Source organism: Saccoglossus kowalevskii, chromosome 8, assembly GCF_978046115.1.
Source record: "Saccoglossus kowalevskii chromosome 8, keSacKowa6.1, whole genome shotgun sequence".
Lineage (NCBI taxonomy): Eukaryota > Metazoa > Hemichordata > Enteropneusta > Harrimaniidae > Saccoglossus > Saccoglossus kowalevskii.
The window spans coordinates 2,475,425-2,487,499 of record NC_140648.1 but is presented as its reverse complement, the minus strand read 5'-3'; the positions used below and the strand labels follow the sequence as shown (position 1 = coordinate 2,487,499).

General features: G+C 33.8%; 1 protein-coding gene across 1 annotated transcript in view; it reads right to left on the bottom strand.

Annotated features, from left to right (window-relative positions):
• LOC100378697 (protein sidekick-2-like) overlaps positions 1–12,075 on the bottom strand; it is a 43,447-nt gene that overhangs the window by 16,190 nt on the left and 15,182 nt on the right. Inside the window, exons 4-23 of the mRNA XM_085502638.1 lie at positions 11,745–11,957; positions 11,222–11,327; positions 10,460–10,638; positions 9,805–9,962; positions 9,556–9,676; positions 8,727–8,843; positions 8,257–8,451; positions 7,245–7,526; positions 6,591–6,725; positions 6,324–6,497; positions 5,904–5,974; positions 5,177–5,411; positions 4,800–4,915; positions 4,496–4,691; positions 3,700–3,798; positions 3,199–3,390; positions 2,297–2,596; positions 1,570–1,640; positions 940–1,192; positions 243–358 (exon numbers count right to left, since the gene is read on the bottom strand). Coding sequence (XP_085358764.1) covers positions 243–358; positions 940–1,192; positions 1,570–1,640; positions 2,297–2,596; positions 3,199–3,390; positions 3,700–3,798; positions 4,496–4,691; positions 4,800–4,915; positions 5,177–5,411; positions 5,904–5,974; positions 6,324–6,497; positions 6,591–6,725; positions 7,245–7,526; positions 8,257–8,451; positions 8,727–8,843; positions 9,556–9,676; positions 9,805–9,962; positions 10,460–10,638; positions 11,222–11,327; positions 11,745–11,957 — 3,329 coding nt within the window. The remainder of the gene's footprint in view (positions 1–242; positions 359–939; positions 1,193–1,569; positions 1,641–2,296; positions 2,597–3,198; positions 3,391–3,699; positions 3,799–4,495; positions 4,692–4,799; positions 4,916–5,176; positions 5,412–5,903; positions 5,975–6,323; positions 6,498–6,590; positions 6,726–7,244; positions 7,527–8,256; positions 8,452–8,726; positions 8,844–9,555; positions 9,677–9,804; positions 9,963–10,459; positions 10,639–11,221; positions 11,328–11,744; positions 11,958–12,075) is intronic.

Genomic DNA, 12,075 nt, shown 5'->3' with positions numbered 1-12,075 from the left:
TAAACACAAATGCCAATTTCAAACTATATCAAAGGGGATACAAGTAAGTCATATTTTGATAATCCAATGTAAACATAAATTCAACAATTTTGGGTTTGTGTGTGCTTCTGATCTGATACACAATTTATATATGATGAATAAGTTTCCACAACACAAAAAAAATGTTAGAAGTGGAGATGCAAGAGATACTATTGAATGCTCTCAACATAAGTAGGAACAGTAATTGGATATGGATACGTTACCTTGTATCCTAAAATTTCTCCATTTTGATCACTTTGTGGTATATCAACCCATGCAATATCAATTGTTGTAGATCCTGTACTTACTGCTACCACATTTTGAGGACCTGCACTAGGAACTAAGAATAAAATACAAATCAGTAGAATGTAAGAATGTGCTAAGAGAACATAATTACAATATAAGCTTTTGAAATTAATGATGATGTAATGAAAATGTAACAGTCCCAGGTATTACTTTTTCAAAGTAATCTCTCGTGACCTAAACACCAGACATCATAAAGAAAATAGGGAAATCATTCCAGGCATGTCAAAAAAAGGGATAGATTCTAAAATGTAAAACAGGTTATTATTAAGTTTAGGAGGGTGTGACAAATTATTGAGTCTGCATTTACCATAACCAGTGATTGGAAAGAATGGAAGAAAAGAATGGATACACCATGAGCCTAAAAAGGTCTGAACATTTTCACCACTCATCAAGCAATATACATTTTGTTTCCACCAGAACTGTATTACCATGACCACACACACACCAAGTTTCAAAAGTGATGAAAATCTTTAGTTATGACTTCATATACCTACATGTAACCACTATAAACCCCCCCCCCCCCCAAAGCCCCGCCTATGCCGCTGCCAAGGGATAATAAATGTAGATCATGTCAGTAGCAGTTCTTACAACAAATAATGTAAAAACAAGACTAACCTGAATCTCCTGTTCTTTCTTCAATAATATCACTGTATGGACCGTTGCCTTTAGCATTGTAGGCCAAAACTTTGACTTCATACCACATCCATTCTTCTAAGTCCTCAATAACATAAGTACGTCCAATGTAATCATCAATATTCACTGATTGAAAGTAACCATTTGATAAACTACGTTTAACAACTGTTGGCTTGGATCTCCAAGAAACACGATAACCTAATGGTACACCATTCCACTGCTCTCGAGTTAATGGCTAAATCAAATTATACAAATAGAATGACAGTGTATTCAAGGTTGCATTTCAAACTGAGCAAATTTTGTTGGTATCATGAAATGTTGAGAAGATGGCTGGGTAATGAGAAAATAACTGAAGAATAAAAATTTTAGTTAGATTTGTAAACAGGCAGGGTAAGGAGGATAAGATAAGAACCTCCAGTACTCACAAAATGAAATGTGTGCAAAAGTGAGGGCAGAATAAACACATATTTTATTGCAAAAACATCAATTTACAATTTTATATTGTTCTGGAAGTGACGTTTCACAAATTTACTTTGAAATTAAATTAAATGTTATGGGTACTGTTTTTTCACAATGTTATGTCAACATCATACAATAAGAAATATAACTTACAATCCAGCTAATAGTGAGAGATGTTTCACTGTTTGCTCTAACTGTAACAGAAGCAGGTGCTGTGGAAGGATCTAAAAACAAAACAAGGAATATTTACATTTTCAGATGTTGACTTGTTATAGAAGAATGCCAATTCTACAGAGAAGCCACAACAAAACAGTCCTGACCAAATTTACATGCAAAAGACACTGTATAGAGGCCTCCTGTCTAACAAGGCCAATAAAAAGTCTTAACCTACTGTGGTGGTCTGATGTGAAATGTCCATAATGGCCAGCTTCCCTGAAACACCAAGGTTCGTGGACTTGATAATTGCTTTTTAGAACAAATGAATGAGACTGGCACAAAGTTCTTGGCATGTATTCATACCTTATACCGAAAGATGTTGTGATTATTATCAGCAATGGAAACTATGAACTAAAGCTATAACCAAATTGGTCCAACTTTGTTTTTTATATATTTTCATGTTTCATTTATCTTTTGGTCATTAACTTAAAAATGCAACTAACAAACAGACAAACACGTACACTGGACCCAAAATAATAAGGGCCCCCATCAGCCCAGGAAATGTAGCTTACCCACTCACGTTAGTTAGAAACAACATTGCAAACTTGATCAGTGCTAGTGATTACTAAATACATTCATTCAGCCGTAATATACGCCAGAACTGACAGTTCAACTAGAATATATATGGTACTGCCATGAAGAATTACATTAAAAGTCAACTTACAATCTTGCAGTGTTTCAAATTCGCTTGTAGGATCACTAGGATGACTTGCACCAACAACGTTAATAGCAGTGACACGAAGAATATACTTGGTGTAAGGCAGCAGATCGGGCACAACAAAGCCAAGTGCATCAGGATCATGGTGTTCATAGTGTGTCACCCATTGTTCAGCACCATTAATTTGTGCTTCAACTTTCCATGTATTGATACTGGTTTTACCATTATAGCCAGGAGTGAACTGGATATTCACCGAACGGGCTTGTACATTAGATATAACGACGTTGACAGGATTTGTGGGTAGTTCTAAGAGGGAAAAACAAAGAAGAGAACAGTTAGCAACATACCTATGACTGTGATGCAATTAAGGAATACAGAGAATGACTCTGGTAGTATCATCATTATTCTGGCTGTCCTAATTGATACTTTGTATGGGCATAGTGATAAAATTTACAAAAATAAAAATTGTGATTTTGTGCATCTAAATTTAAAAGCATACTTTATGGTTGATTCAATATTTAGCGATTCATTTTTTTTCAGATAAAAACAGATAATAAATAACAGTGATCTGCTAAAAAATAATATAACATCTAAGATGCCCACAATAGGCATTCAGATAACTAGGTTGTCCTATGACACAAGTTCATCATCATCGTAATTTAGATGGCATCAGAAATTCAAAATTACACATTTGTGAGCTTTTGACAGGGTCAAGAATTATCCAATCAAAAATTACCTATCAGGTAATTCATGGCATCAAGATCTGTCATGTGCTCCTGGCTGTGATTATCAGTTATATTTTTATAGCAAGATGATGATGAACATTGTAATAATAATAATAATAATTAATAATTTCCAAATGTTGAACATACACTACTAATATCTAGCAAATATGATATATATTTTACCTGGTGGAACGCCTGATGAAATAGTAGATACAACAGTTGGACCTGCTCCCATTTGTGTACTGGCTGAGACCATTATCTCATAGGTAGTTAACTGTGTTAGTCCAGTAACTGTATAAACTACTGTATCACTTGAAATCTCCTCACTCTGATAAGTTGAAGATATATTATACTCTTGCCAACCAACAGTATAACCTTCAAAGGAATATATACCATTATTTGTTATACAACTGCCAATGGCTATCAATTACCATTTCACACAATAATGTTGAAAAAAAAATAAAACCATGAATGATCAAAATAATATTATTCTACTAGTGACTTTTAATTAAGGACTAGTGTTTTTTATGTTTCACAGGTCCTAGCCTAGTGGGTCCTGGTTTGAATTATAATACATATTCCTGTAATACGTTATTCTGATTGGCCACAGACCATTGGCTATTAAAACATATTGATACTAAATCAGCATTTTTAAAAAAAAAATGACTCAATCAAATTATATACCTATCAAAATCCCGTTGATTTCTTCTGGTTCTGTCCAATCCACTTTCAGGCTATCATCATAGATATCAAAGAATCTAAGATCTCCCACAGGTCCTGGCACTGTGGAAAAAATAATAAAGATATACTGTTAGAGATGGCTATTATCACTAAAACTTTGGATCGCTATGCTCATTATTAAAAAGTAAACTGTCAAAAATAAGAACCACACTTTTTAACACAGGCGCAATTTATGAAGCACACTGACAGCACAAAGACAACATTTTTACAATCAACATCTACAATCTTTTGTGGATTATTTAATAGATACTTTCACTTTGAATCATCAAAATATACTGTAAACTGGTTTAATTTATTGAAGGTCATCTTAAATAAAATCAAGATACAAATGCATATGCATTATGGCCAATACAATGTCTGAATGTGTAATATGTGTAAATTTTGAACTACAGCTAACCATATTGAATCTTATCCATATAACTATACAATGTGCATCTAAGTCTCATTGTGTTCAATAAATGTACCAAGTTTAATCCAAATCTGTCTCCCCACATAACTAAGATCCAGTTCCAGATTGGTGAAATTGTGTGATTTTTATTCATATTTGACTGCCATTCGGCCATCTTGAATGGGACTGTGAAGCAAATGCATGTGCGTAAGTCTGATGCAGGAATGAACACAAATGAAAACAGAGAATACAAACTATGAAGTTTTGTGGCAGTAAACTTTATGAAACCTAGGACAGGGGATTCATAAAAACAGTTTACACTGTTAGTTGAGGACAAAAGTCAAATCTTACCATCTTGAAAAGTCTCAACTTGCAGCTCATCACTTTCTGGTCCATCACCTGCTCTGGTGTAGCACAAAACTGATGTCAAATAAACAGTGAATTTCTTGAGTCCTGTAATATAATTCTCTTGCAGACTGTATTGTGGGTTTGGTGGCACAACTTTAACTACCTTGTAATCTGGGTTGCTGGGTTCCCAGGCTTTCAACTAGAAATTAAATAATAGATAATGATGAGAAGAAAAGGATACAACAATTGATAGCTATCATTTGCAATATAGATAACAGTCCTGGATGGTATTAAATATAGCACTTACTTTGTAGCCTTGGTTAACTCCAAAAATTTTCTGTGGTGATGGTGACATCCATTGAAAAAATATACTAGTGGAACTATTTGCATGTGTTACTACAACCTGTGGTGCTTCAGTGGGCACTGAAAAAAAAACACATATGAGAATATGTTTATTAATGGGATACTGAACTACTGCACCAAAGTAAAATCAAGACACCACATGTTCCTTTTGGTGCAACTGTAGTAATTATAATCATTATCGACAATTTGCTTTCATATATCACATTTTGATCTGTTTTTAAATATCTTACGTTACCTTTAAATCAGTATTTCAGAGATTAAAACCACTAAATATGCAACTAATCTACTAGTCCAACTTTACTGAGATTTTTCACAACTTACCTCCTTCTAAAGTTCTTACAATGATGACTAAACTATATACCCCGGGACCCATGGAGTTATTTGCTGCAATTTGAATTTCATAAGTATCCCAAGTAATTAGATCAGTGAGTTCATAAGACTGTTGTTGAGGATTATAAATATCCTGATAACTGTATGGAGAGCTGCTATATCCTTTTAATCTGTAGCGTATTCTGTACCCTGTTAAAGGACCATTCCATTTATCTTGAGGTGGGGCCTGTTGAAATGACAATAATAATATTAGATTATTACATGTCCACAGCAGTTTAACAGTATGCAGTGAATAATAATACTGATATTTTCACTGAAAACATGATATTTGCTCCATTGCTCCACGGAAATCACAGCAGCATGTTTATGTACAAAAGAAGTAATATTAAAAAAATCCATAATTTATTTCTGGTTTACATGTGCTTTTGTTGAACATGTGCTTCTAATAGAGCAAATATGGTACGTGTATGATGCTTTCAATAGATCAAATACAGTAAGTGTATGAACACTGCAATCTTATGAACACTCAGCATTTTTCAGTATGGTCAAGTGTGTTCTTTTTTTTATTGAAATATAAATAAAAACAATTCTCTGATCATCTCATAAATCTCACTTTTACTTTCAATAAAAAACTACTATATCACAAACTTGACATTTGACAGCATGACATTTTGATTATTATTTTGAGAGACTCTCATTGCATACAATAAAAACTCACCTGCCACTGTATCCTAATTGAGGAAGAGGATCTTGGTGATGCAACAACTCCCTGTGGTGCTGCATCAGGGGCTAAACAATAAAGAGTAAATATATCGTTTATATATCATAAATATTTCCATTTTGCATCTGAAAAGTCACAATTTCAAAAAATAACTGTACAGGTATTATACACACATAATTAGGTGACCAGGTCTCATCAAAATTTTTAGTTGGGCCACTGCTTAAAACCTCAAAGTTTTACTTTGTATCCTTTTCTTTCACAATTTCATTCAGTTTAAATCATTTTTAGAAAGTTTGGGAGTTATTTAGAATACTGCAGGTAAAGCTTTGTTTTATCATTTTCATATGTTAAAGAGTATCATAGATCATAGAGCTTTTAAAAAATGATGCTATTGTCTAAAACAAACTGTTCACTTACGTTCTACAGGTAATGTGACATTGTTACTGGGATCACTCAGGGGTCCTTCACCAAGTTCATTAACAGCACTAACTGCAAATGCGTATTGATATGAAGGTGTCAAGTCTGGGATGGTGACGATATTTTCCACTCCTGGTGCAACATTGGACATTATGAGAGTCCATACTATTTCAGCTAGAAAACAACAAAGAAGAAATTGAATCTCATCAAAATAGAAACATAAGATTAAAAGGTTAAGCTGAAAGCATGCACATTGTGTGTACTCACCATTTTCCTTTCTAAACACCTTATATCGCAGTATAGCTTTATTACCATCAAATGACTCCAACCATTGTAAATCAATTGATCTACGCTGGTCAATAGAAAGTACTGCATGTAGAAATTGTGGAGCAAACGGTAATTCTGAAAATCAAACAATTATCCATAGAAATATAAATGACACAGAAATCAGTCTGCAAATGATAAGTTACTATGTGTTACTGTACAGCTGAAAGGTTTGAACATACATATAATATGCTTAATCTGTATCACACCATCTGATTGGCTTATATATTTTCTGGCATTATATTAGATTACATGTATTTGTCCCAAATGGATGGATTATAAATGTTTCCAAATACTCTTGCTTGCCATTTTAATCTCAATATTGATTATAACGCTATACAGACACACATTTGCATTTTTTATATAGTGTACGTATTACTACAATATTTGCAGTGAAGTTTGTGTTGATGAGATGACAAAAGAGACTAGTTAATTAGTGAATCAGGCTAGAATTTTCTTATGGCAAGTCTTGGTGACAAAATGTATAAAAACAGTAAACTAATTCATTTTACACTCATCACAAGTGTTATTCTAACCGACTGTGTCTTAATAATATTTGCAATCTGGGAAGTAGAATTGAATACAATCTTTAAATACCTATAACAACTAAACTCGCTGTTCTTGCATCATTACCACCAGGGGATGTGACAGTACATGTGTAATTGCCAATGTCATCTGAACGAGCCCCAGCAATTTTGAGACTACCATCATACAACACTGATATGCGGTTACTGCTTGACAGATCTATCTCTACATTGTTCATTAGCCATAGAATACGCACAGCAACATTAGAATCATGTAATACACCACATTGGAATATCCCGGTAGATCCTTTGATAACTTCCATATCCTTTGGGGGATCACTTATACGGGTTTTAACTGAAAAAATAATTGAAAACACATCGTTAGTTATAATACTTGTTGATAGTTATACATGAATCAATTGATTGTTGACACATGAGGTGCACACCTCCCTCCAGAAAACCCCAAACAACCTGTTAGCGGATATAGCGCTGCTGTATAGTTAGACAGTTGAAAATAAGCATTTATTACCAAAAATGTCAAAAATATTCACTAAAATTGAATTGAAGGTATTGTCGCAAAATGAACAAATCTGAATATGGTTCACTCGAAATACCAAAGCAATAGCACTAGCTATTTTTTAAGAAGAAGTCAGAAAATATTCACTAAAATTAGAAATAGTTAAACTGCACATGACCCTGTATATGTAAGGGTGGGCATATCATAACATAGGTGGGCAGATCACAGTATAAGGTGGAAAGATAAAACCACATGGAAGATCACAACCTATGGTTGGAAGATAGGGTGGGAAGATCATGCAGACAAATATTATATATAAGTTTGATAGTAATCACCTAATTAGAATGTAGAAAATTAGAAAATTAGAGATTTGAAGATATCTTCACAAAATGAACAAATCAGAGAAAGAGATCCACCTATGGTACATACTAAGTATCAAAGCAAACAGACTTGTCATCTTCATGAAGTCAAATATGTAAAGTCAACGCCAACAGACAATAAAAAATATGATCAACTCCACTCTGTAGAGTAAGTCGACAGCAGAGCTAAATAAAAAGATTTAACTTACCCTGAACTGTTAGTGTTGCACTGGCTGTTACACTTGCAACATTATTAACAACAGTACAAGTATACAGCCCAGAATCTGCAACCTTGGCAGTTGATATAATCAAATCACCATTTGACATAACATTTATTGTACTAGACACTGGAATAATTCCAAGACCACTACCACTACCATTCCAGCGACCAACAACTGTGTCATCTAGTATACAAGAGAAAATAATGCATGTTTGGATTTCCTTTGGAGTATTGATGTTAAGTAAATTTCACTCTGTTGGCATTGATCTTGTGTGCATGTTTTTTAAAGAAGAGATTAGCAGCATATTTAGTTTTTATGGTACATGTGTATTATGATATTCTTATACAAAGTTTGAATCAAAAGTATAACAGCATTTCTGACCAAACGCTGAGTATGGAGAACTAAAAGCCACTTGGACAATAATCCCTTCAAAGAAAATTCAAAGACTAAAACCTTACCTTTTTTCCAGATAACATCAGGTGCAGGAGAACCTGAATATCCACAATGTAATCGTGCTGTGGATCCAGCCAAGACTGACGTATCGTTGGGAGGGTTGGTTATATTAGGTGCTAGTCCTGCAAAACAACAACAAACAAATGGTTAAAGTTTTTCAGTCGTTTGTTTGTAATAACATTCCAACAAACATGTACTTGGGGGGGGGGGGGGGGGGTAATAAAAGGTTGGCACTGTCAACCAAGCTTGCATCTCCCACTTCTTTAAGCTAGCTTGCAGTAACATTCAACAAAGTACATCTTTCTAACAGTTTCAGAACTTCAGAAATTTACAACTACTGATGTCTTAAAATCAATGTTGATGAAGGCAGCAGAAAAGACAACGATGTGTTAGTACACTATATAAACGTAAGATTTAAAGAACCATTGATACAACAACCAATTGATGATGTAAATCTGAACTGAACCGAAAGACCGTGATGATCCTGTCACATATAACAGTGAAGGATATGACACAGAATTATAAACTATAGATTATAGATTTTATGTTTGAAACCTTACATACAATCTTCAACACAGTGTGAGAACTTTGTAGTATGCACGTTTTAGATATATATATTAGCAAGAAGGGGGACAGTGATCATGCATGGTTTTTTAGGATTCATAATGTATAAATCAGATCCTATCGGGCTCAACGCATCAAATTTCACACCTTTTTTTAGTCCATTGTGTTTTAGTGAATTTGAGACAACTTGCTCGTATATTATAAAAAGAAAGCAGTAAATCATTCATTTATAGTAACTGATCTCAATAGTGCTATTAGGTAGCTACTTACTCTCTACTTGCAGCCAGGTACTGACACTGATATCAGCAACAACATTTGAGGCAAAACACTGAAACATTGCTTGATCCTCTGCATGCAAACTTGTGATCTGCAGACTGCCCGTTGAAAGAACCTGTATTATGATAAATGTAATTCACTACTCAGTACAGATATTAACATTTTGTTCATCAAGAATCTTTACAGAACAAGATCCAGTCTTAGTATTTACATGATGTGTGAATTTGATTTAATTGCACTTACAATGAAGCGATTGTTTCCAAGCGTGCTGACATCAATACCATTTTGGTACCATTTATACATAGGCTCAGGAACACCAGATGCTTTACAAGGTATCTCGATGGGTTCATTGACATCCCCTGTTGTTACGGCAACAGGACTCAACATCCACACTGGTTCAGCTGAGAAAGGCAATACAAGCAGTGAGTCAATGTATACGTGAATGATGCACGTACTGATATAATTATTCAGACATTGTATCTACTAATGCATACCATTCTCTTTTTGCCAGAAACAAAGTGAAAATTATCACCATTTTGTTTCAGTGAAAAAAACACAATCGTTTTTAAGACACATATATTAGAATCAATCATTCTCAGAATACTTACTGCAATATTTTGATATATTGCAACCCTGTAATGACTATTGTATTTAGGCAATAATGGATTGAAATAGTGACAAATCTAGGACGCGTATGTATCAAGAGTTTTTATATTATTGTAAAAGCGTTTTCGAACATTGAACAAATGTTTTCGCATTCTAAAGATAATTTTTTTTAACAATATATATTTTATTTTTTGTATCAAAATGCAATAGCTAATAAAAGTAATTAAACTATACTTTTACATATACCATATTGAGGTAAGATTGACTGCTCATGGTAGAAATCTTTACTTACTTCTCATTGAGATAGTAGCTGTGGCACGTACTGAGCTGTAGGAGTGATACTGCAGGGAAACTTCACATTCATATACACCTTCATCAATTGAGGATGGATTAAACAATATCAGTTTGTTTGCAGATTGACTGATGGTCATACCATTGCGTTTCCATAGAGTAATTTTCAAATCTAATGGTCTGAAAATCAAAATTATTAATTATAGATATAAAAATAGAAGGCTACAAACCTGGAATGTCCTAAAGAAAGATACCTGTTTGACATAGAAATGTGAACAAGTACAAAGTTAGTGTAACCACAAAATCAAAGAAAGCTTACAAAGAACTATTAGTATATTAACAATTAATTCAAAATTTAAAGATTAGCCTATCAAACAATAAGCGGGCAACTAATATTTGTCTGCTATTTGAAATGCACAACATGTGATCCATAGTAGTCAAGTTTATAATACTTGCAAATTATTAAGCAAATTTGTAATTAATAGGCACAGATTTTAGCCCAAAACTGATCAGGTCTGCACTGTGTCCAAGAGTATTTATGTATCATGTTTCATTAAAATGTGATGATTAGTACTTGAGATATCAGTTGAAAAGCTGATTTTCTATGCAAATTATAAATGTAATAGATATGTACCTATGTACCAAGTTTTACTGAAATTTGACCAGCGGTAGATAATGGGAGAACAGACAACGACAGTTACAAATATTTGTTCACCAAACATTTCCTTTCGTTTTAAAAAAACGAGCAAACACTGGTACTTACGTAGCGCTAGCGATACATTCCAGCTGAACAGTGGGATCTCCCTGTGTGAATACAGTGTCTTTTGGGGGAACTATTATTCTTGGTCCAACACTTGATGGTCTATTTCCTAGAGGGATAAAATAAAAAACAAGCACATGAAAAACCTATAATAAAAGACCTTAGACCACCATATTATGGCTCCTTTTCACATGATTATATCTCTACAAGTGATGAATAGCCAGGATTAGTTATGCTGCAATAGACACTGGGACTATCTGCTTTATTTACAATAGAGTAATCAGTGTTCATGAATCTTTTATGTAAATTAGCAGGGATGCCATAAAATGTGTTCAACAAGTGTTTACAAATTACAATCCTTATGTTAGCTTTTATCCAAAAACCTAGGAAAAGAATATATGAGATAAACAGGATTTCAAATTGGTGACAAACTTGAAACAAACTACAATTACAACACTAATAAATCTGATATTGTATGGTCTATCAGCTAATATAAACTAATAATAAAAACAGCAAATTCACGTACCATTAACATATAGATTAATCGTTGGGCTCTCTCTCATCCCATTTCCAACTACTGTGTTCAATGCACTGCAATGGTACTGACCCTCATTGCTTTCTGATGCTGACAAAATAACTAACTTGTGATCCAGCGAGATGACAACATTTCCCCCGTTGATGGGGAAGTTATCTTTTTTCCATGTTAAATGGAAATCTGGAGAGCTGTCAGGTAAGGTATCTGTAATCCAATAAATTAACAACATGTCAATCATTACCCACAATTAATAAGATATATACCGACAGGAATTTTTTTAAACAAGAGAACAGGGGCACAGCGCCTTCATGCCATGGCCATG